At 40.9% G+C, this 24,410-nt stretch overlaps 2 protein-coding genes and 1 long non-coding RNA gene across 6 annotated transcripts; 2 read left to right on the plus strand and 1 right to left on the minus strand.

The window, feature by feature from the left end:
* Window positions 1-1,925: 1,925 nt before the first annotated feature.
* On the minus strand, window positions 1,926-3,870 carry LOC140940934 (uncharacterized). Its single transcript, XM_073389893.1, has 2 exons — window positions 3,482-3,870; window positions 1,926-2,710 (listed from the first exon to the last, which is right to left on the minus strand). The coding sequence occupies exons 1-2, from the start codon at window positions 3,831-3,833 to the stop codon at window positions 2,223-2,225; spliced, it is 840 nt and encodes a 279-aa protein (XP_073245994.1). The 5' UTR covers window positions 3,834-3,870; the 3' UTR covers window positions 1,926-2,222.
* A 171-nt stretch (window positions 3,871-4,041) lies between these two features.
* On the plus strand, window positions 4,042-23,907 carry LOC140940308 (DNA excision repair protein ERCC-6-like). Of its 4 annotated transcripts, XM_073389236.1 has the most exons (19): window positions 4,042-4,688; window positions 6,110-6,230; window positions 6,743-6,833; window positions 7,212-7,758; window positions 8,477-8,611; window positions 9,316-9,468; window positions 9,844-9,979; window positions 10,775-10,945; window positions 14,366-14,542; window positions 15,007-15,123; window positions 15,653-15,748; window positions 16,381-16,638; window positions 17,562-17,672; window positions 18,793-19,007; window positions 19,716-20,530; window positions 20,849-21,001; window positions 21,530-21,737; window positions 22,334-22,385; window positions 23,023-23,905. In XM_073389236.1, the coding sequence occupies exons 1-19, from the start codon at window positions 4,393-4,395 to the stop codon at window positions 23,410-23,412; spliced, it is 4,242 nt and encodes a 1,413-aa protein (XP_073245337.1). In that variant the 5' UTR covers window positions 4,042-4,392; the 3' UTR covers window positions 23,413-23,905. The 4 variants fall into 4 exon arrangements, with proteins under 4 accessions (XP_073245337.1, XP_073245338.1, XP_073245339.1 ...); XM_073389237.1 differs by lacking the exon at window positions 14,366-14,542 and having other exon boundaries at window positions 23,023-23,907; XM_073389238.1 differs by lacking the exon at window positions 16,381-16,638 and having other exon boundaries at window positions 23,023-23,906.
* LOC140941272 (uncharacterized) lies at window positions 11,145-12,572 on the plus strand. The gene is made up of 2 exons (XR_012166440.1): window positions 11,145-11,440; window positions 12,119-12,572. It is a non-coding gene; the product is annotated as an uncharacterized lncRNA (long non-coding RNA).
* Window positions 23,908-24,410: the final 503 nt, after the last annotated feature.

Consider the following 24,410-nt stretch of genomic DNA (forward strand, 5'->3'; position numbering starts at 1 on the left):
CGCACAACAGAATGCAGTATTTCACAATATTGCGATACAAATTGCTATCATTCAATATTCAGGACGATCGCAGCACGCGTGGGCTTTAGCTAAACCGTTAAAAAAAATTTTCAAAATCATCTATACGGCCAGCCGGTTCTGACTTTTGCAGTGCTAGCAGTGGCGAGTGTTTGAATGAACATTAACAGAGTTACGCTCCAACATAATAAAGAATTTATTATGTTTATTTTTTATTTTAAAACGGTTTAACGCGCGGCATTTTGAGTACTCCGGGAAGCGTTGTTCACTGGACGACTGAAAACAATCGACACAGCGATTAAAATTACAAGAGACAGTACTAACAATTAATAAAAGAAATATAATTCGGAGAAACATATACAGAGACGACAATTTTCATTCAGGAAGACAAGTATTAAAGTGTCTCTAAAAATCCTGAGTCTTCGAGATTAAAGCTGAATTTTGTGTTTTGAGCCGGCTTCCCGGTGTTTGCTTTTTTCAAAGACGAACTCGAGGCAAGGAAATCGCTCAAACCTTTCTTTTACAGTCAGAATTATAACTAAATATTCCTTGAAACGTTTTCTTTCTATTTGCGGTGAGAAAATGTCTAAAGGCTTTTTAAAGATCTGTAAGCTTATAACAAACCTGATACGCGGTCAGATCATTGTCTCAAATCTTACAAACGTGCGTAAACAAAATAGCTGCATAAACTACGCTCGACTTCATTAAATTAGGAATAAAAAACAAACATCAAATACAATAATTACTTAGGCTTACCACTCGAGATGCAGCTCCTGAAAGGTATCAAGGAAGGCCAGTATCGCTTCAGACTTTGCAACCCTCTTACGCATTAAGCAAGGTGAAAACGAAAACGATGCCATCCGAAATCGGATTTCCGACTTTGACTCAACCAAAAACCCAATAAACAAACTAGCCATGAATAACAGAAGACTCCTGATAGAATCTGAATTTCATTTTGCACATCCAGTGGAAAAAGAAAGTTAAAAGCATCACAAGTTGACACAAAACTCTGTCAGCTTCAACTGTCAAAGTAAACAAGATTCAAGATGCTGCATAAATTTTGCGCATGAACTCACCTGTCAAATTTTGACCAATCAGAGCATAAAAATTGGACGTAGAGCGTGACCAACACGTGAACATGGCGAGAAAAGTCAAAAGCAACTGTCTTCCCTGCCTGTAGCAGCTGGCTGAATTTTCGCGTCCGAGGTCAGTTTGAAATCAAAATTTTAATTGTGCGGCACATAAACACAACATATTTCATATGAATTTAAAAAAAAAATTAAACTTGAGCCTGCAATCATTTGAAAACAAGTACCTTGTCAGCGGATAACTTCAAAAAATACTCGACCTCGATGGGTCGACACCTGAGCCCGCGATTCGCTCAAGTGATACTGGTCAGCGGATACCTTGTTTTGACAGCTGTCAATTGATCACATTTCCTGTGATCCGATCCCAAACTAGCTAAATATTAATAATAATATCCATGCTAAAAAGTATGAGATTGAATATTGTTTGCGATCTAGTAAAACGATTAACTGGTCAGCGGACAGCTTCCAAATAAATTACGTCACCTCGATGAGTTGACAAATGAGCCCGCGTTATGGTCATGGGATACTGGTCAGTGGCTATCCTGTTTTGACAGCTGTCAATTGACTTTATTGCGAATGTCATGTAAAAAAGATGAGGACTTGCCAACACACGCCTGAGACACCCCTCCCTTCCTTTTGATAGTCTCCCCTACCCTACCCGTACAATCTGTAGACGCGTACGTACGTACGTACGTATGTACGTACGTACGTACGCTCGGTCAGTCACGTGACAACCAAGCTAAAAGAGGTTGACCATATTCCATGAGTATGGGGCTCTGTCCCACGCGCGCTTCGCGCGCGCGGGAGCCCCGCTATTATATAAACACCAATGAAATACCAAACCATTTTACTTAAATAGTTTTTTGGTCTGAAAGGTGCAGTTTATTATGAAGCCATAGCAACCGTGATATTTTCACATGTGAAGATAACATGTTATTTTCACTTGTGAAGATATCAAGTTTTTGCACGAAAGCTCACTTGGTATTTCATTGGTGTTTATATAATAATGGGAATTATTACCTAGCCTAGAGAAGACAGTCTCATCATGGAAAAGTTTGGACTCCCCTTGTCAAAATTCCTAAATCTGCCCCTGATATAGTTTCCTGCATGAAGGACTCACTTTCTTTCACACCAATACATTGAGACTACATAAGGAAGGACAATTTCATTCTGCTGATCAACTTCATGCTTCTGAAGAAGCAATTTGAGTTTGTCTTTTATCACTTCTTTTTCGACCTCACTTTTTGCCTGGATGACACTAGAAGACATTGTTCTGTTTATGACCTCTTGACAGGTTGAGAAAGTTTGCTCAAACTTGAAAGTTTCATCACATTCTATTGGCCCAAACTTATCAGATTTTTCTAACACTCTTTTCCATTCAAAGGTTCTTTGATTGGGTGTGTTGGTTTGTGTATAAATTGGGAAAACAATTTCTTCATGCATTTCTTTTACCCAGTGGACTGAATAATCCCGTTTATTCCATACAAGACCCAGTTTGCCTCCTGGTACAAGTACACGGTGAATTTCAGAAAGAGACCTGTCATTGGCAAACCAGTGGAAACTTTGAGCAGCGCAAACAGCATGTACACTAGAGTCTGGTAATGCTGTAGGAAAATAATATAACATACGGGTAATCAAATTGCCATTCAAAGCATAAAGCATATCGGAAAGGTGGTAAACAAAATGTTCATCAAAGTTCCCTGTCCTAAATTTAAGATCTAGGGATGAACATGCCAACCACTAAATTATACATATACAATCCCACTAGTCTGAAGTGTCTTCCATCTCCTTTGAGGGCTCACTTTACTGCCCCTTAGGGGGGCTGAGACAAGGCGATGGCTGACACTACAGACTACAACTATGCTAATGTTGTTCCAAGTAAGAGCCACAGATAGGAGCAAAATACCAGTAAGCGCTGCCATAACTTTGTTTCCAGTGTTCTCTTCAACCCATCCTCTAAGAGACAAGAAAAGAACCCTGGGATTGAACTTGCCCCCCCCCCCCTCCCATACACACACACACACCCCCCCTCTGATATTGGTTCGGCTTTGAGGGATATGACCTAGCTGATTCTTCAGCATGCCCTGATTCCCCCCCCCCCCCTTTCCCCATGCCTCCCTACTCCCCATCGCAAATCCCTTCAGCTTACTTCCAGGCAGCCTAGATTTCCGCCATCTTTGCCATTAGTGTGGGCTCATTTTCCGGAACAGTGGCTGGTAATCGAGCGTAGGTAGGTACTTCATATATGAAGTACTTACCCGAGTCTAACTTCCAGGTCTTTCCAGCGTCCTCTTTTTTTCTATAAAATTAATCTAGTGGCTGCTTCAGTGCCATTTAGAAAAATAAGAATACACAAGATCCTTTTTAAACCTTACCTATATTTTCCGCTGAAAAATCCTTCATCTCTAAATCAGGAAAATGTTCTGCAAATTCTTGCCTCATAGAAAGCACAGGGTCACTCGCTATAATTTCGACATTGCTGCCATGAAGAACGTCTTTCAAGATACCCGTAAACTTTCCTGTTCCTGCACCAAGTTCCAGGATACGTGCGGGCTGCGAGTCCCGTGTATTAACAAGTTTACCAACTAAGAAGCTCACAGCCTCTTTCGAGTAACTCGGTCTAAAGCGATCATAAAATTGTGATGCTACAAATCCACTCGCTGCGATGGGATGAACACTCACTTGTGCCATTTTGCAAAGTTCTCGAGCGAAAAGGAGTCGTGTCATTCGAGACAACTTGAACCAGGAACGACAACTTAACTGGTCATCATAATCAGCTGAGAATCAGCTGTCATGATCTTTTTCAACGTGTCATGATCCGAAAGTCTTCTTGGTCAGCGGATGTTCACTGAAAGAACAGATATGTTGTGTATGGATATTCCCTTTTCAGGCAGTAAATGTAGCATATATGACGTAACCTACATACCGGTAACCTGAAGAAATGAATATGGCTGACTTGACAAAAGTTCTTTGAAAGCAGTCGTTGGAAGTGGCTTTATACTGCCCTGATCGCGCAGGGAAGAATTAAGGACGAGAGAAACTATATGGATACATCGTTCATAACCCAGATAACCAGGATAAAGTTTATACCCTCCAGCCGGGCCCTCTAGGGAAATCTGCAGTCCCCGAGAATGCGAAGACAAGTGATCCTTACTGCCATGCATGTATAGTAGCTTGACTTGAAGACCTATTGTGTTTTATATAATATTATTTCCAGTTTGAGGCAAAGAGAACTGATGATGCTGAATCTGTGATCGGACACTGTCATCTCTGTGAAGCGCGCACAATGGATGAATCCCCTTCTCAAGAGATAAAAGAAGAAAATGCAGTTGTTGACGAGGATAAAGTATCAAGTCATAAAACTAAAAGCTATGGTATTTCAATCGATCCAGGTTTGATTCCCTCTGTTCCCGTCGAAGAGCAAGCCTCGGTTCTGAGGAATTTGGGTGTGAATGTGTTCAACCAGGATGAATTTGAAGAAGGTGTTTTAAAGCAGGTTGATGAGGCTATTGCTGTGAAAGAGACTGAGGAGCTTGTTAGAGGATGGGAGAAAAACTTGAAGGCGGTAAATGAAGATATCAGGTGGGATATTGTTCTCAATAGTTGAATTATCAGCTTAACTGCACGATACCCTGCCACTTTAAAGCAACCCCTAAAAATAGGTGGATACCCAGATACTCAGTCACTAGGTATCTGTGTATCCATGTATCCACTTAATGTCAGTACGTATCTGCCTATCCACTTGGTAAATATCTTTAAAATAATTTTAACTGGGCATCCGTGTATCCGCATATTTAAGACAGCACAAAAACAATACCGTATGTCTATGTGTCATTCTTAAAGCCACTGAAAGTAGAAAATCACATAAAAGGGATAACTGCATATCCATGTACCCAGCTCTTTCAAGGATACAGCTTCGAAGTGGTAGGGTATTCTGCAGTTACTCCAAGTGATAAATATAGTATAAGTATAGACCCTCTCAGGCCGGTTAGCTCCGATAGAAAATGTAAGTAACATGGCCTTGAAACAGCAACATAAGCCATGAAATGGCAACAAGCAACATTAAGTTATATAGATTCACTAGCAGGGACACGGCTGAAAGTCATCCTCAATACCGGGTTACTCCAGAATTTTTTTCTTGCCTCCCTCCCCTTCCTCTGACTGATGGTTATATAGTTTTTTTCAATCCTTCTCCTGTGAGAATTTCCAGAACGTTATCAGCTAGGGGGGAAGGGGAAGTGTTGTTTTTTTCCTGTAATTTTAAACAAAGGGGTTTGAACTTGATATTCAAGACATGCTTAACCCCATTCACCACTTTAGAGATGAGAAAGGCACTGGAGCGGAAATGCGTCCCACAATTGTTTATGGGATCATTATTGGGGATGCGCTGGTCAGCTATTGGTCAATTTTTTCGCTGTCCCTAGTAAAAGTCTCAAAAGTCTTTGTGCAAGTAAACTTGGCCCAGTTCCCTTCTTGTTTCTAAAGGGGTAGTCTGAGAAAACATCTGACATTTGGTGACACTACCAGTGGTTTTCCCCGCTAAATGCCATCTGAGAAGCAAGTGCAAAAATTCCATACTGATGACACATTACTACCCGGAGCTGGGTAGTGCTTCTGATTGGTTGAGTCAAATTTCCTACGTGGCACGACCAATCAGAAACACTACCCAGATCTGGGTAGTGACGCGTCATCAGTGCGGAATTTCTGTGCTCATTTCTCAGACGTCATTTGGTGGGGAAACCAGTGGTAGCATCGCCAAATGTCGGCTGTTTTCTCAGGCTACTAAAGGGGCAATTAAGGTCAAGCGGGTGGTGCAAGTCAGCTGTCTGCTGCTCATGAATTTCCAAGGATTTAGTCAGCACTTAAAGCTTCTCGAGAACACACAAGAATGAAATGCTATCGAAGAAGCTATCACTTTTAGTGAGTAAACCCTTTGTCCAATGTCATGTAGCATCCAATGCCTGGCTATTAATTATACTCTGTATAAACATGCAACATTATAGGACAGTGGAAGAAGAAATACAGGGGATTGACAAGATTTTAAAACAACTTGAGGGGAAGAGTGGATCAGGATATGAAGCATGGCGCAGAACACAAGCAGTTCAGAAGCAAAAGGATAACAAGGTACATGTACTGGTACCACCACCGCTGCCACTGCTGCATGCTACTCCTGTTTTAGTGTGTATGTAATATAGTCAAACCCCACCTTACGGACACCCTCCTAATATCGACACCCCATTATCACAGACAGTTTCCTTTGTCCCTGAGAAAAGAAAGCCCTTATATTTTGGCTATATTCAACTTGCTTAACCCTTTCACTGCCAAATATGACCAAAGGCAAATTTGAGAAAAATCCCAAATTTCATTTTGTAAAATTTTTTAAAACAAATAACACCACATGAAAGTACTTGCAAAGAGATTTCATTTGAATGGTCACACCATAGGATTTTGTCCACAGAAGTAAAAGTTAGAACCACCTCACAAATTCCATCATCCAGTCTGGCAGTGAAAAGGTTAAATGGACACTTTCTATGGCTCCCTTAGTGTCAGGGTTTGACTCTACTGAAGATCACTTTCAGCTGTACGTTCTAAGAGGACAACTGTGAAACAAGCCTGAATTTTTTTTGTCCTAACAGCTACGGCAGCTAAAGAAACTGCAAGCAACGCAGAAGTCTCTGCACAACAAGTTGGGTCTTTTGGATGAAGATACTGATATCGATGTCCCAGGTAATGAGACAAGGTGTCATTGTAATAATGCTTCCATTGTATGCGGCAAAAAGTCTTTCCATACTGAATACAAAAGTACCATTATTCTGTCTCACCACAGCTAGAAGTGATGGATAAGAAGTGTTTTGTAGCATTTTGGAGTGCTAGCTTTATGCTTTATCAAATGATGGCGCATTTGCTTGATTAAAACTAGAACTTTGAAGGTGTTTAGTATAGTTGATGGTAAGAGAAATTACATGTGAGAAGAATAATTAATTAAATTTAAATTATTTTTTAAATTTGTTGTATATTAGACATCTGGTTTCTAAAAACTTTACAAAGCCTGTTGATATACCTTTTCCAAATACAATAATGTGCATGCAAATGTATTGATTCCAGATAAAGTAAATGCTTCTGATGTTGCCGCCCATCAAAGCGAAACCCACAAAGTTCCAGTCACATTACAGAATCATTCTGCAAAGGATGAGCTGATTAAGACAGGTGAGATGACACCATTTGGAGGGACTGTGGGAAATGCTAAGGACAGAAAAGAGATACAACTGGAAAAAGTAGGATCATTTAATGAACAAAGTGGAGATGTGGACAAAAGAACCCAAGAAGTACAAAGGAAATCTCTTGTCAGATCATTAGCAGATGATGGAGAGATTTCTGACAATGATGATGACAATAATGATGATGATGAATTTGTTCCTGATGACAATGAACTTAAGTACAGTTGGTATGAGGATGATAGTGAAGAAACCAAGAAAGTGGACCTTGGAAAAGGAAAGAAACCTGCAGCGAGCAGACGCTCGCTGAATGTTGCATATAGAGAAGAGGATGGTTTTAAACCCAAGAAGAAAAAGAAGATAAAGAAGAAAAGTAGAAAGATTGACACCAGACCAGTTGATGATGGAAGTGAGAAAATGTACCGTCAAAGAATCAGGTAATTTAGTTACCAATAGACATTTTTTTTAAGTAATGTATCAATAATGACTTTCTTCTGAAGATACTAAAAACAATTCCAGGCGATAAGAGAGAGAAGCCCGCGAAATACTATCCCACTCTCCAGGATGCTATGACAGTGTATGCTTGCTTGGCACTTATGTAACCAGCATTTGTTTAGACTTCCACTAAGAATGAATGGAATGCTTAGAATGCAATCTGCTCGTGCAAATTTATACCTGCTATCATTTATGATCTGATCACCCATGTTTTGACCTTCCTTCATTTGAAATTAATGCAAAGTGCCAGTGTTGGAGCAAGAGTGTTTTGATCTTCAATCAGAAGCCTGAAACTTACGCCTGCACTCCTAACCTTTGGTTATTACTAGTATAAAAATACAGTGGCATCTACAGGATTTTCAGAGAGTGTAGAAGTAAATGGCTTTGTTGTTGAATAAATAGATTCGGAGAAAAAGCTCAGTTGACTAGCTGTCCAAAAACATGTTGTAGGTGTTGAGTTTTACCAGCTGCCAGTTGTTTTCGACCAGCCTGATCTAGAAAAGAACCTGACTGTACATGTTGAGTATAGCGCAAGGTTAACCCATCTAAACTCCCGAAAGGTTAAGTTAAAAATCATATATTCAAGTCCATAAGTAATGAAGTTTTCACTTAACAGTACTCACTTGTTTACTCACTGATACTTTTATGTGAAAAATCAAGAGAGTTGAGAATCAAAGAATTGCTCAAAAAGAGAAAGGAATCCCAAGCCGATGAAAGTGATGAAGAAGAGCTTCCAGACATGGAGTTTGACAAGGGGCTGAAAATTCCAGGGAAAATCTGGCATAAATTATACAAGTAAGTCTGACAGAGAGTAAAATATTTAGATTCTCAAACTTATTAATTTTACTGGACCATGTATAACATCCCTCCCATTCATCCTATCCATCCATCTTTTCATCCATCCCTCCCCTCACCCTCTCATACAGTAAATTACAACTGCATGGCATTGCAGCACATTTTGTTAAGGTTATCCAACTGGGGAGCTACAACCCTGGACAAAACTGTTGAGACATTTCCATGTATCTTTCAATTTTGTGCCGTGCAACCATCTCGTCGAAACGGAACAAAGTCACCCCTCCCCACCCCATGTGCATATCTTGTGTTACCGCAAACAACATTGTAATAGGGGAGGGAGGAAATGGTCTTTTAATTTGCGATGGTAAGTATTTTTGTCAGGACGAATGCAAAAAAGTACGTATTTTTTTAATATGTCTCAAGAGGTTTTTTCCAGGGTTCTAGTGATGGATAATTTCATGCGGACCTGGATTGGTACATAATGATATTATTGCTGTTTTAAAGTAGTTATAAATAGACAAAAGACTAGCCTCATTCCACCATTTTCCCACCATCATTTTCACTCATCCATTCATCTCTAGCCTTCTCTTGTGTCGTTGGATCTTGTTGTGTCCATCCATTCATGATCTCATTCCATCATTCCTTACACTGTTCATGTATTCCATTGTTTACTAACCTTTTGTTATTTGACCTATGACTGTAAGATACCAGCAAACAGGAGTTCAGTGGCTTTGGGAACTTCACTGCCAACAGGCGGGTGGCATTATTGGTGATGAAATGGGCCTGGGAAAAACAATTCAGATTATTGCTTTTCTAACTGGACTCAAGCACAGCAAGATATCAGCAAAGAAAAAAAAGTAAGAGGAGTCCAGTAACATGTATAGTAATTGAGGCAGTACAATCTCACATTGAGAAAGTCAAACCTCACCTGTGTGTGATAACTTCAAACCTTGATTGACATCTTCTGTCCAACCTAGTTATGTAAATGTAATATCTAAACTTTTGTAAACTTATGAGTGCACAAAATCAAAATTTAGAATTTGTATGTAATTGTAAGGCTTAGAGGATTACCAGTGGTAATGTGGTCTCATTGATTTCCCTGAACCCTAGGCAAGTACAGTTGTGCTCTAAAGCTGTATCTTGTTCATTGAGGAGGTTAATAAAATCTCCCATGTTCATTCCAGCCTGGTTTGCTGTACCTTAATAATAAATAGAAGATAATTTTTCAACAGGCATGGTGGCCTTGGTCCAGTTTTGATTATTTGTCCTGTCACAGTTCTTCATCAATGGGTGCAAGAGTTTCACAAATGGTGGCCTGAGTTTAGGGTAGCTGTATTACATGAAACAGGAACTTACCAGGGATTCAAGGTGAGCCAAAAGAAAGATTTAGAATCACATCTATGACAAACAGCAACCATCAAGAATATTATTGTACCAAATGAACCAAGTTTTTACTTGTCATTTAGTGTTCATCGTGTTGGCATAAAAATTGGTACATCTAAATGTATGTGTGCATGACCGACTCCTCTTTATTTTTAAACAGAGGAAAAAAGGTGTGAATGTCTCTGTAACGATGATGATAACAATGATATTAATAATGATGTTGATAATAATACAAATAATAAACAGAATAGAATAAGTAAATCAATGAAACTAAATAATGGTTTTAGTCATGGCATATCTGTTACAGGTCACAATTTAATTCAGGTTAAAAATTTTTTAACCTGCAATCCGCCATACGGAAAAAGAAGGCAGCTGTACATTTTACCACAATTCCTTTCAAACCTAACACGGCCAGTAACAAATAAAGTTATATTTTGGGGGGGCGAAAATCGTCCCCGTAATAGCAACATTGCCTATCCTAGGTTTGAAGTTTATAAAACTTTTCTGTGCGTTTTTATGAGCAATTTTGTGGTTTTCGTGTGCTAAGAATTGTGGGTAAATGTACCAATCACCATCTTTTTCGGTACGGTGGATTGTAGTTGATTCTCCATTTCCTTTGTCTCGTAGCCATAATTCATGAATAATTAGGGCTAGGAGACAAAGGAAATTGAGATTCAACCTGGATTAATTTAAAAAATTATCCTAAATTTAATATCCAATAATTATTATTTTGACCTATAAAATATCCAACAGATGATTTTTGGTTTATTAATTTTATAGCAAGAACTGATCAAGAAGATCTGTACTGAAAATGGTGTGTTGGTTACATCATATTCTGGAATGCGTCAACACCAGGATAACCTTCTTGCTCAAAGGTTTGATTATGTCATCTTGGATGAGGGTCACAAGATAAGAAATCCTGATGCTGAGATAACACTGGCTTGTAAGCAGGTACTGTCTCAACAAGATTTAAAGTTAATTTAAATTTAAATACTTAATTGTCCACTTCCCTTGTGGGGCTTTTCAGAAACAAAGAAATTAAACTAATGGAACCTTCATGATGTAACAAGGTTAAGAACATCATCTGGTAGGAGACGAACCAGTGGGTTATTTACAAGCATGGCTGATAATATTATTCACACTTGGGACTACCATGGATAATAGAAAGACTGGATAGGAAACTTATGTCACGTGGGCTGATTTCTTATCGCCGATTGGTTAGTTCGTGCTCCAAGATGGCGTTGGATGGTTCCATCATAGTGGAGGTTTGTGACGAAACGATGGCGAAAATGTGGCGCAAACCAGTCGAAATGTAGGGTTTCTTTGCCTGCATGTCGTTCTTTTTCGGATTTTTTAGTGGTACTTTAATTTTTGATGGGTGTTTTTTCCTTCGTTTGTTGTCTTACGGCGATGGCGATCCTTCAAAGCCACACTTGAACCTTCAAGGTAAGCACTTCTTGTTGTTGTTTTGTGTTATTTGTCCTTGTCTTTGAGAAAACTGCGTCCCAAAAGTTGACCTTACCAGAGCTATATTTAGTACACTTGGCGACTGTTTTGGGACGCCTTTGTTATGAAGATTTACTCTTGTTTCTATTCTTAACTACGATTGACAGATGTGTTAAGGATGGAATTGTGGCATAGGCATAGTTACAGACTGAATACTGTTATTTTTCAGCCATAAATTTCATTTGAAAATGGCTGAAACGCACTACGTTCGGAGCTGGAGCCTAGCAAGTGTACGCACACGGTGTGTAAAGTTCCAATCGACTGACAAGTTTGTGTTGAGAACTGTTTCGCTCAAGTAATATCCCAGATTAACCCTGCTCATTGTTCGTATTAAAAAAGCAGTATGTTAATTTCGCTCATCTTTTAATGTTGAAATAAAACTACTCTATTACATATCCAGTGAATACAATCGCCTCACCGCTCTCCTCGCAGCCTGTATTCGAAGGCACTGAAGAGACTTGAATAAATTTTATACTTTTCCCTTACATAAACTATAAATAATTGTTGCATCAATGGGAAAACACCTACTGACATTTCTGTCCTCCGTTTAGGCTCCTAATTGTTGTTGTTATTTTTTAAACAGTGTTTTAGATTTCCTTTTGTTTTTCTTTCTTGTAGGATTTGCTGAACACACATAGTCAATAAAGACAGTAAAATTGTGGTCAAGTACTCTTCTGAGAGGGCACAAATCAATCAATCTTTCTGTATGAAACAGCAACAAAGTTGCTTTTGTCATGCATGAGAGCCAGAAGGTGGCATCTAAATTATTTATGATCAGAAACTTTATTTATCACTTCTGAAGTGTATTTGTTACTCTTTTGTGAGTGGGACAAATTAACTGTGTTTGAGGGTCAATGCTTGTATTAGCTACAGAGTCATGTGTTTAAGTTGGTTAGTGTTTTTCCCTGAAACGGTCTATATCTGAATCACATTGTTTTTCAAACCAAAGATGGACTTGATTAGCACTATTATTGTATTCGGTTTTTTAGAGATCCAAAGCAACAATGTATCTGTAGATGCTAAACCTTACCAAGGTATATTCTAAATCAAATTAATAAAACATATACCTGTACTTGTTTGAGGTATGCATTTTGTTTTCAACAACATGATAATGTGACCAGACAGTCATATTTTTTCAATCCCTCATCCACTTACCTCAGACTAAACAAAAACCACATAACCCCTGATGTTACTGTTTGTTTTCTCTTTTTTTTTTCATATATATAAGAAGCTTCTATTTTTCTTTGGGAACAGTGTTTATGTTTATTTCAGAGGTGATGTACAGTATTCCCTATCCATATCATTAACACTACACAAAAACTTAAACTTTGTTTCATCCTAAAAAAGGTCAGTATTTCAGAGATAATACATTTCTAGGTTTTATTAAGCCTTACGGAAGACAAGTGTTTCCCAATGAAAAAGAAGTGAAGGTTCTACTATTAACCGGGAGAGTTTGCTTCCCAGTTTGTATTCTAGTAGTTAACAGTTAACCGTTTTACATAACATTTTTAAAAGCGTTGCAGTTCGCTTTTTCAAAGACCTGACTGAAAAGTACCTTGGGTCACTGTACATTTATACCTGAAAATGACAAAACAACTTGCTTCACAATGAAAATTGATTTGAAAAAGTTTAGAAACGGCGTTTCCACGGTGGTCCGCAAGCAAATTTCCTTTCTCTGCTGTGAGCTTTTCCCCGCTTTTTTATATTTCTCAAATACGACTTCTTGTCACTGGTTGGCCGTAAATAAAATTGAAGGGAAAATTAAACGCTTGTTTGAGCTGGGTACTTTTACCGCTAATAAAATCATTTTGTCAAGGGTTGTTAACTTATAAAATTTGACACTCGCTGAGCTTGTTGATAAAAGCAGAAAAGAAATTTTGAAAACCGTGATAAAAAGGGTTAAAATTATTTCCGGTTTTCATATGGTTTGAAGAAAATTAGGCTGTCCCTTTTTTATAGGTGTTTTTTAGCTGCATACATGTAAGTTTTCGCATACTTTTTATGTAGTTAGGCTTCCCGTTTGGTGCATATTAAAACTTATCGGGCGCTGGAGTCATTCGTCGCTTTCACAAGTTTCATAATCATTTACTCCGTCTTTTGCCTCTACCAGTTTTGTACCCTCTAACTGTCTTCTCCAAGAGGAAGTCCTCTTCATCCTTTACTTCAAAACATGGCCAATATGTATAGTCGAAGGCAGAGATAGTGAAATATGCAAGGAAACATAAGACGCGCAAAACGTCGAAAGAGGTTGAATGGCTCTCAATAATGTGACGTCACATTTTTCCACTATGTTGGAACCGATCGCGTCAGCCAGTTTCCTATCCAGTCTTTCTATTATCCATGGGACTACCAAGAACTAATCTGTTACACAGTTGGCGTGGGACATAAGAACTCAGGGCCTCGGGATTACAAGTCCGTTCTCTAAACTCTAAGCCACAGTGCCTCCTTTTTAATTAACTGAAATAACCTCAAAAATATAGGTAACCTGCCCCCAAAACCAGACACCTTTAAGCCTTGTACCATGTCAGTCAGTCTATTGATGTGGAAGCCTCTGTAGACTGCTAACAGTTTCTCAGGATTGTTGGGGGGAGGGCATGTCTACATGACAAAATAAGGAAAAATGGGGAGAAGGCTTTCCAATTCTCCCTCAATCTCTTTTCTGCTTGCTTAAGTTTCCTCTAGTTTTGCATGTCCGCCTGTACAGCTTGCCCAGCTTTGCTGACAGGCAAGTTGCTTATACATGTAGCAGGCTAAGCCTTCTCTGAGTTAAATGGACGACTAGAGCAACTTAAGACAACTAGAGTTAGCCCTCAAGGGTGTCTGGCTCAAAGAGAGTTCACTGTCTATTTTCTGTTTGTCTCACAGTTCAGAACTCCTCACCGGATCATCCTTTCAGGTTCCCCCATGCAGAACAACTTACGAGAACTGTGGTCGCTTTTTGACTTTGTATTTCCTGGCAAACTTGGAACTCTCCCAGTGTTCATGACCGAATTCTCTGTACCGATAACAATGGGCGGGTACTCAAATGCTACAAAAGTTCAGGTACACAACAGACATTATGCCTTTGAATAAAGCTCAATACAATAGTTTAGTAATTAGTGAGACGTAATAATCTGTTGCTCATATTAGATCAGTATAAACTGCGGGTAGTTGTCTTTCTTTCCTCTGAGCCATGCACAAAGAGTGAAGAAGTAAACTTATTGATGGTAAAAAGGAAGAGTCACAGCTATGCCTCTCACCCCTCACACACGCTCTTGATCTACTGTGTCTTAAAAGAAAAATAAGAGACTCCTTGCAGTCTAAAGAGAGTGGGACAAAGATCAAAATTGAGACCCTGAAAGATTGCAACCCATCGCCTTCCATACACAAGGTGGGCATGCACTCTATATACTGAGGTGGGGTGAGGGGGGCCTTGCGGGTTGATATGTAACATTATGCTTTGCATGCTGTTGAGGTCAGTATTATCGAAAGTATGTGCAGATTACAATATTGTCAATTCGTTTCAGGTTGAGACTGCCTACAAGTGCGCATGTGTCCTTAGAGACACAATAAACCCTTACCTTCTGAGAAGGTTGAAGAAAGATGTTAAGATGAGTTTGGATCTCCCAACTAAGAATGAACAGGTTTGGCTGAAAGTTGTTTTTCGATCTGCTAGATGTCTGCTTAGCATAATCTTATAAGCCACATTCCCAAAGCCTGACAATGATTACCATAGCAAAGCAAGCAAAACATTCTTGGATGTGGAAAATCACCTCCACTTGCGGGTGTAATGCAAGGAGGCAGAAAAATATCCGGTTTTATTTCCTTGCATATGGTGACGCCTCGCTAGCTTAAGTGGTATGAATGCAAAAGGGATGGGCAAAATCGAGTGCACGAGAACACAAAGGGTATTCAAGCCAGGTGTTCCTCTCCATTTCCCCTTCCTTTCGCACCACCATGTTCTCACATCACCCGCCCGATTTTCCCCCTGCCCCCTACCCTCCAAGCACCTGTCACCCACGCTGTCCTTCTGGTAAAAGGTAATAATCTGTGCTTCTCATTAAGATTTGGTTAAGACCACTCTGCCAATTCTGCTAAGAAATAGAAGACTTCATGCAGTCTATCCTAAAGATTGCCAGAAGTAGGATTACCGTTTCGCTTCTTTACTTTCAGGTTCTTTTCTGTCGACTTACAGAAGAGCAGAGGGAACTGTACCAACAGTATTTAAATTCTAAGGAAGTGCAGGCGATTCTTGCTGGTAACTACAAGGTAATCCTTTCGTGTTTTAGAAACGATTTGGCTGCACACCAACTTGTACATTGTAGGAACGCGTGACGAACCCCTGAGAACGTTTGCGTGGAAGGCTAACCAACTTGTGTCCTTGATCCTTTCTTTTGGAGTTATCATTGAACAGAATGGTGACAATGAACAGAACCTAGATCGGACTGGATCAGATCATTCCCAGTGACCCTATCCCTAACCTCTTTCATTTCGTGAAGTACAGGGGTTGATCCGATGATCTCAGTGTATGATCTCAATAGCCTCAGTAGCGTGGTCGGTTTTTCATTAGTTGTGTGGTTAAAGGGACTGCTATGTTGTACAGGCCCGGCCCCACAGTGACTGGCAAAAGGTTTTTGGTGCCCCTGTTAAGTCTGGCAAAGCGGAGTAAATTAAAGTCAACGTTTAGTACTAGGATGGCTTTGTTTAAATTCCTTCCTTCCCTGTTTAAACGCCGTGAAAGCCTGAGTGGTAGGCGTTAGAATGGGAAGAGGGGGAAATTAAGCCGAGGCGTACAGTTACATAAAGGGCACGTTCTCCGATGATACCCTCGAATTGTGCCGCTGCTAATCTTTCGAACAAGATTTCGAGAAGATTAATGCGCAAGTTTTATCATACTGTAGGTTTTTCCAGGCCTGATTATGCTGCGTAAGATTTGCAATCACCCGGATCTAACGTCCGAAGCAGGATCCCTGTGGAAAGCCAAACAGGATGAGCTGAAAGCTGCTGAACTGAAAGAGAGGGGCGAGGAAGATCAACAAGACCCTGAGGATGGGTATGGGGACGGGAGTAGGTCTGGAAAGATGGTTGTTGTTGAGGCGTTGTTGAACATGTGGCGCGAGCAAGGTCATCGAGTACTTCTATTTTCACAAACAAAGCAGGTTAGTTAGTAAAATGCGTAAGGGTTGCATGAGTGGCGCAGTGGTGTGAGCACTCACTCCCACCAGTGTGGCCCGGGTTCAAATCAAAGTGCAAATGGCCTATTCGGCCAGGAATTAGGTAGACAAAGAACCATTTCGTGGACGTGCAACCTCTATTTCATCCTCTTTTAAAAGATTTAAAAGGAATGTGTCTGTGAACCCGAACGTTCTCTCAACATTTATACGGAAAATGTTGAGATGAGAAGACTATGCAATTTTCCTCATGAAAGAGGATTGTTTCACTTAAAAAAAAAAAAAGACAATACAGATATACAGTGCTTCCTGAAGAACAACAAAATTGAGAGAGAGGGTCAAGTCACTGGGACGTTAAGACAGTCTCAATTAACAACATTGGCTTTAACCAAATACTGAGAGATTGTTTTGACCATTGACATATTACCAGGGCTTATAGACGGACCTGTTTAGTAGACTGCGAGATAGGCATTTAAAAGGGGGATTTAAGGCGCACGAGTGCATAAAGGGTGCGCACCTCGCGCGCCCATCGGTTCTCACGCTCCTTTATTGCCTCTTCCCCTTCAATTATCGTAAGAGGCTCATGACCACTCGCGAGCGGAAAGCGCGAGGCGCGAGGGCGTCATCTACGACTCTTCTCAATCAGAGAACTTTCTCGCAGGCTAGACATGTTATCGCGAAAGGCTCATGATCACTCGCGAGCGGAGAGCGCGAGGCGCGAGGGCGTCATCTACGACTTTTCTCAATCAGAAAACATATTCGTAGGCTAGACACATGTTATTCACTTGTTTGTCTGCAACTAAATTTCCATCAGGTGAGGTGGACAGCCTTGCTAGCTTTGAGGACTTCCGACTTAGAGAGAGTTCGCTTTGTGATTGGTTTTACCATTATTTTTCGGCTTATTTTCACAGATGTTAAACATCCTGGAAAAGTTTGTGGTTTCGAAAGGTTACACTTACTTTAGACTTGATGGTTCCACGCCGGTTGCATCAAGACAGGGCTTGATTAAAAAGTACAATGAGGTAAAAGTCGAATCTGTTGTAGTGTTGATTTCACTGTCGTTTACCGCAGTTAATAGGGAGGTTAAAGATGATGTTATACGGGACGATTCGCAACAACGATTTTTAGAGCAACACAGCATTACAGCATTGTTGTGGCGTTATTTCGAATGATGCCAGCATTGTTCCAACATTGCAATGCTGTGGTTCGCTGAAAATCGTCGATGCAAATCGTCACCTGTAACGTCACCTTTAGGCAACGACGACGACAACGAAAATGTCAAAAAACAATTGGTTTTATGAGCAAAACAACAGCTCTACACGTGCATCATGCTTTTTAGTACATTTCCTTGACGTCCACTGCATGACTACGATGTGAAACCTCCTAATGCGACATTTTATGGAGGACGTGAACGTACGAAGAAGAATTTTCCTCTTTTTGAACCTGAATAAAATCCTTAAGAATTCAACTCCAGGAGAAATAGCCTACATTTGACAAATTGAAAGGGTCCAAATAGACGCAATAAAGTTTGAAAAAACGCAAATTGAATTTTTTCAGCGTCTTTTCACTGCCGCCGTCGTCATCGTCGTCGCTTTACCGGACTTAATTAATTATTATGTGTAAATTGTATTCGCTGAATCTTTTAAGCCCCAATATTCACATACAAATTCTCCAGCCTGATCTCCGTACGTCTCCCTAAGGAATAAGTAGAGAGCATTTGTTAAAAGATCAAAGCATTTTCCCTTGGTGATTATTTTAATAATTCTCCTAACCTATAAGCTTGGTTATGTTTTGATATTGTTGGGAGAAAATTCATGTTGGTCACATTTGGGGTTTAAAAAGGGTTGATGCCTAGCCTGCGTAGCAGGCGCTTGGAAGTAGTGAGAGAAGGGGCGCGCGCGAGGGAGACGCGCGAGGGGTGAGGGAGTTCTCCTCTCGCGTGTCTCTTTCTCGCGCGCCCGTTTTTTCTTGAGCCCACTACTTCCAAGCGCCTTCTACGCAGGGTATTGACCACCATCACAGGTATCCATCTGTTTATTTACTCCTCCTAAAATTTAATTATCGGTTGATATAAATGTAAAATCACCGAAGGAGAAATCTAGGGCTTTAATACTGATAATTTGTTATCTATATGTGAAATAGGATCGGTCAATCTTCATGTTCCTACTCACAACTCGCGTTGGAGGTCTGGGGGTAAATCTAGTGGGAGCAGACAGGATTATTATTTATGACCCTGACTGGAACCCCAGCACGGACACACAGGCGCGTGAACGAGCCTGGAGAATTGGCCAGAAGAAACCTGTCACTATATATCGCCTGATTACTACTGGTACAATAGAGGAGAAGATTTATCATAGGTAAGAGAGAGGGGACGGCTTCAGGCGCAGCCTTTATAATCAACAGTCGCGTGCCTGGTACAGGCTGCGTGTTTTTCCGCCCAGAGTTGAGCTTACCGTTTGAAGGGAAACGAATGGACTCACCAATGCGCCCTTTGAAATTCAGCCGGGCGGTTGTGGCGGTTCGGGGCTTGCAGGCTAAATTTAGTGTGATTTGCCGTGCCTTTTCGCTCTTATATTCCGTGCATGATTTCGCGCACTTGAATTCTTTCGAACTGGCAGACGATTTTGAAAAAAAATGAGTAGTTCAAATAACAAATGCTTTACATGTACTTATTGCAGACATTTCGTTTCTATACCCTATATGTGTGTTAATTTCGCGCTTCTTATTCAAACGTTCGGCGATGCGCAAATCGACTAAATATGCGAAACTACTGCCGCGGAAGAATTTAAGTCATTATCTCATCTGACGTGTTGACTATCTGCTCCAGGCGCTTGGCGGATGGAAATAAGTGTCACTGTTTTCTTTCTTTCTGTTTGGCGGATGGAAATAAGTGTTGACCGCAGCCTCGTTCCCAGGATTGTTCCCGCCCTTCCCAGTGTCCAAGGGGTGTGCCCTGGGGACAAGGTTGCACAGTCTGACCACCTGAAATAAGTGAATACATTACAATGGCAGAACACATTGGCTCACAGCAACCATTACTGACTTCAAATTGCATCTCTTGGCAGGCAAATTTTTAAACAGTTTTTGACTAACCGCGTGCTCAAGGACCCAAAGCAGCGAAGATTCTTCAAATCCAATGATCTTTACGAGCTATTTACTCTGGACAATTGCGACAAGCGCTATGGCACCGAGACGAGCGCCATTTTTGCTGGATCTAACTGCGAAGTCAAAGTTCCTGGAGTCCACAGAAAAAAGAGAAAAATGACAGGGGAGGAAGATGCCACTTCCAAGGAGAAGAAGGGGACAAAGCAAGCGAAAAAAGAGGTTAGCAAGAAGGTGCAAGATGAAGGGAACGACAGCGGCGCATTCTGTATCGATTGGAGAGACATTCAGGAGGCGAAAAATTTAACGAATGATGAACTAAAGAAAGATAAAATTAGCAATTGCGAGGGGGGCGAAGGAGAGGTCACTGAAACGGGGAAACAGATAGTCGTTGGAAATATAGAAAACGGAAAGAAAATTGGGCAAATGAATGCGACTACAAGTGAAAATTTTACGGAGGAAAATGCAGTTTCTAAAAATTCTAGTATTTCTGAAAAAGAACAAGCCCCCCCGTCCCCATCTGAAGTTACTTCAATTCCTGCAAGACAGGATGGAATAATCAACAGCTCGCTACAGCTGGGAATGGAAGCAAAAACAGAAAGAAAGAAAACAGTGACATTTGCGGCCGAAAATCTTGTAAGTGGAGAAGGTGCGAAAAATCAAGGGACTAGTGGCGGATATCCCAAGAAGCGCAAGAACAAGATTTCGTCTTTAAGCGACCAGGAGCTGAAGAAGAGAATCAGAATGAAAGAAAAGAAGAAAAAACGTCGAAGAGCAAGTTAGTGATTGCTTGATAATTGCTTGATTGCTTGATATCATTTTGATCTTATTGACAATAAGAACGTTGCATCAATTTGGTCAGTCAAAAATTGTTAGGAAGCTTCCAACATAAACTTCAGAACCGTTGTTTTTATCTTTCATGTTTGCCGGCTTCGTAACTAGTCTTTTCCACTAAGTGTATATTATGAACCGGACATCTGAGGGGAAACCATCAGTCTGTTTTGTAGAGAGGAGGAAGAGATAATTCATCCATTTGAGAAAAAGAAACAAAAATAATATTGTGCACTTGTGAATAAAATTTGTTTTTGTTTAAAAGAAATTGATGGTCGGGCTATCGACAACCTGGATTATCATGAAATGTACAACCCTTCCAATGCAAGTCAGTCAAGTGCTGAAGAAATGGAGGAGCAGAAACAGCACAGTGCCCATCAAGACGAGTTCATTCTCAAGCATCTCTTCAAGAAAACAGGTATGAGATGAAGGCAGCTAAAAAGTGACACTGTTTTAGAATAGCCCTTATCTTGGGTTCCAACAGATTTAAACGTTCTCTTGTGAGGGTTTCAAACGAAGAATGAATATTAATCCGGTCATTTCGATTTTAAAATTACCACTGATTTCAAACACAGATGACACATTTTTTGGGTTACTCTCAGCCTATGAACAGGTTCCCGGGGCTCTCTTTTCCCATCCCCGATCCCCTGTCCGCTTGTGGCTTCGGCCTTCGGTCGACCCCGAAGCATCCCGCCGCACGCGAGAAAAAATCCCTTGTACCCTGGGCATCTTCTCGTTTAAGGGGATGAAAATCTCAGATTTTGATATCACTTTCAGTGTTCAGGACGAAACGCCTACATTTTTTTTGCCCTTGGGGTGCATTTGTACTCGAAGATTGTCTTCGCGTACACGCGCCGCAATCGGTTTAAAGCACTTGCATACTTAAAGCAACTCTTTTTATGCTCTCGTGAGAAATTAGCCAGTAGATTCAACAACAATTTTATAGGTGTACACAGTGCCTTGAAACATGACGTCATCATGGAATCTAGTAATCCTGATTTAGCCTTGGTTGAAAGCGAGGCAAATCGAGTCGCAGAGAATGCTGTTAAAGCCCTCAAACGGTCACGCAGACAATGTCTGGGTGCGGCTAGTGGTGTTCCTACTTGGACAGGCTCATCAGGCTCATCTGGTCTGTCGGAACCACCCCCAAAAAGGTGAATATAGACACGAAAATTATTTGTAGTGGTTCGTATGGTATTAATGGTAGTCTGTCGTGTCAAGGTGGGAAGATGGTATAGCTTGCGTAGCCTGCGTGCAAGCCATCCATTTATGGCGAGCGAACGCGCGGCGAAGCCCGCCCCACGCACTCGCGTTTCCTTTCGCGGAATCTCTCGCGACTCAGATGAGCTTGCCCTCAGGCTATAGTTTGCGTAGTGACCTTTCCTGTTTGAGCAAAGCACAAGAAAAAAGGAGTAGAGCAAGACCAAGTGCCCACCGACCCGCTGAACCACTCGCCCTGTCCTGCACATGGAAACTTATACGCAGGCTAGAGGTGGTAGGGAGAATTACGTTGTGATTCAAGATCCCACCCAGGGGGATAGAGGTATGATTGTTTTACTCTCTTGTTTAGAAAATGGTTGCAGCTTTTCGATATTGGATAAATTCAACGAGACTTTGATGTTCGGCGTTTGGATTGTTTTCTTTTGTTCCTAAAAAAATGCTCTTTAACTCTTCACTAGACTATCTTTTTGTTCTTCTCTCTTAACTAGCTTGCTAGTTTTAATATGGTTTGCTTTGCATTCCTCTGCAGACCCCGCTTTGGACAGAAGAAGAAATCTACAGCAACACAGCAACTTGCACAAGTAAGGATTATGTGTATATAAATTCACGGGCAATTTCCGTGTTTTGGTGATTGCAAAGAATAAGAGCAAGGCTTGAATTACTTTGTTGTGGTCTGAATAGAACTTCTTACGTATCTTGCTTCCTTCTTACGTACGGTTTTAGGCACCCTTGTCTCTGTTTTTTAAGCTGCTCTTTGCTCTGGCGGTTTAGGCATGTAGTGTCCGTGCCGTATATAGGATTTTAGAATAGACTGCAATACACTGGTTTTTACGTGGTCACTGGAGAGTGCGTGGTCTTAGCCGCAAGGAAGGAGGGCGCGTCCTCGTTTCTCGCGCGCATCGCTTATCGGCTCGCACTCCATATTTCTTGGAGAGTGAGTCCCGCGAGAACTCACGCTTTGCGATTGGTGATTTCACTTGCCGATTATTTTGCGGTCAACATTGCTGTGACATTGTTTCGAATTGTTGCAACATTGTTCCCGCGAATTTGTTGCGAATTTACCCGAGTAGCATCAATTTAACTTCACGGCTGAACGCGGTTGTTTGCGGCCGTTGCGCGGCTCTGCTTACCTTGTGTTTAGGTTCTATGGGGTCAGGTGATCAACAGAGCTATGAAATATTTTGATAAACTGTGTATATTGCTACTGTTTATCCACAGCCCTCGTCAAGCGCAGAACCCAAGCCTCACTTTAGTGGCGATCAAATGGGCATGAGCAGTGCAATCGCCGAAGGTTCGGAACCAGTCCACTCAAGTCAACTGCTCGCCAAAATGCGGGCGAGAAACAACCTGGTAGTCAGCGAAAACGCCAACACAGAAAGTCCTGAGGACCAAAACGATGATTTGCTCGTTCAGATGCGAAATTTCATCGCGTTGCAATGTACAACTGTTGGACAAGCGACCACGCAAGAGATTTTGAACGAATTTGGTTCCAAACTTCCACAGAGCGACTCGGTCTTGTTTCGCTCGATGCTTAGACAAATATGTACTTTTAAGAGAGACTCGTCGACAAAGAAGGGGATTTGGGTATTGAAGGACGAGTTTAGATAAGTGCCTGTCGGGCCAGCTGGAGGTGGGGAAGACAAGCAAGAAAATTCTGCCAGCCTTATTCCCACACCACTGATTGCACTTCCTGCTTCCCCGTATTCCGCCGATCTGCTCTCAGAATCAAAGAAGATAACTTGATGCTTCAGGAATTAATAGGAGCTTGGTCGCCGTAAAAATACGAGTGCACTGCAAGTGCAGGCGTATTCTGGGTACCAGACGGTTGATTGGGTGCCTTAGCCACGAGCCGCGAGAAAAAACCTCTGGTACCCAGGGTACGCTTGCACTACTTTTGCGCAGGTCATTACTTGGCTGAAAACGGAACTGGAAACCGTGCATGAGAAGTTTCTGACGACTTCATCCCCAGGGCTTTTCCTGGGGTGCACTGTTAGTATAAAACTGGTAGAATAGTAAAGAAAGAAGTTTAAGTTTCCGTATTATACGATCGTCCAATTATGTTTCGCTGCAAAAAGATATAAAGAGAATAAAAATGTATTTTGAGAATGAAATGAAGAAAGATTTTTTGTATTTATGATAAAGCAACAGAAAAAAAAAATACAAAACCCAGCCATATAAACGTGTTCTCACACTACTCTGGTGTAGAAAAATAGGACTTAGCTGAGCAGATAAAGTAGACATTTGAACGCCTTATATGGCACCAATGTTTCCAGAAGAATTCGAATAGCCGACGAAATCTGCGTTGACGTTTCGCAGCTTTTAGTCATGTGTAGCAGGGGCGTGGCTAGAAATTTTCTGGAGCTACGCATAGTAGATGACATTTTCTGAAGGCGTCGCCTTAGGATACTACCGACTAAAATTTCCCCGGAAAAACTGCAGACAATTACATGGAGAATCTAAAGCAAGCGACCACAGAAATTTAAGCACAAGTATAAAACTCCCGTTTCAGAAGAATTTGCCCATATTTGATTTATAGCCATGCCTTTTCTTTGTCATTATTGCTTAAGCTCTCTGTTTGGTATTCAATGTGCCATTCAGTCAAAACA

The sequence above is a fragment of the Porites lutea genome, chromosome 6 (genome assembly GCF_958299795.1).
Source record: "Porites lutea chromosome 6, jaPorLute2.1, whole genome shotgun sequence".
Lineage (NCBI taxonomy): Eukaryota > Metazoa > Cnidaria > Anthozoa > Scleractinia > Poritidae > Porites > Porites lutea.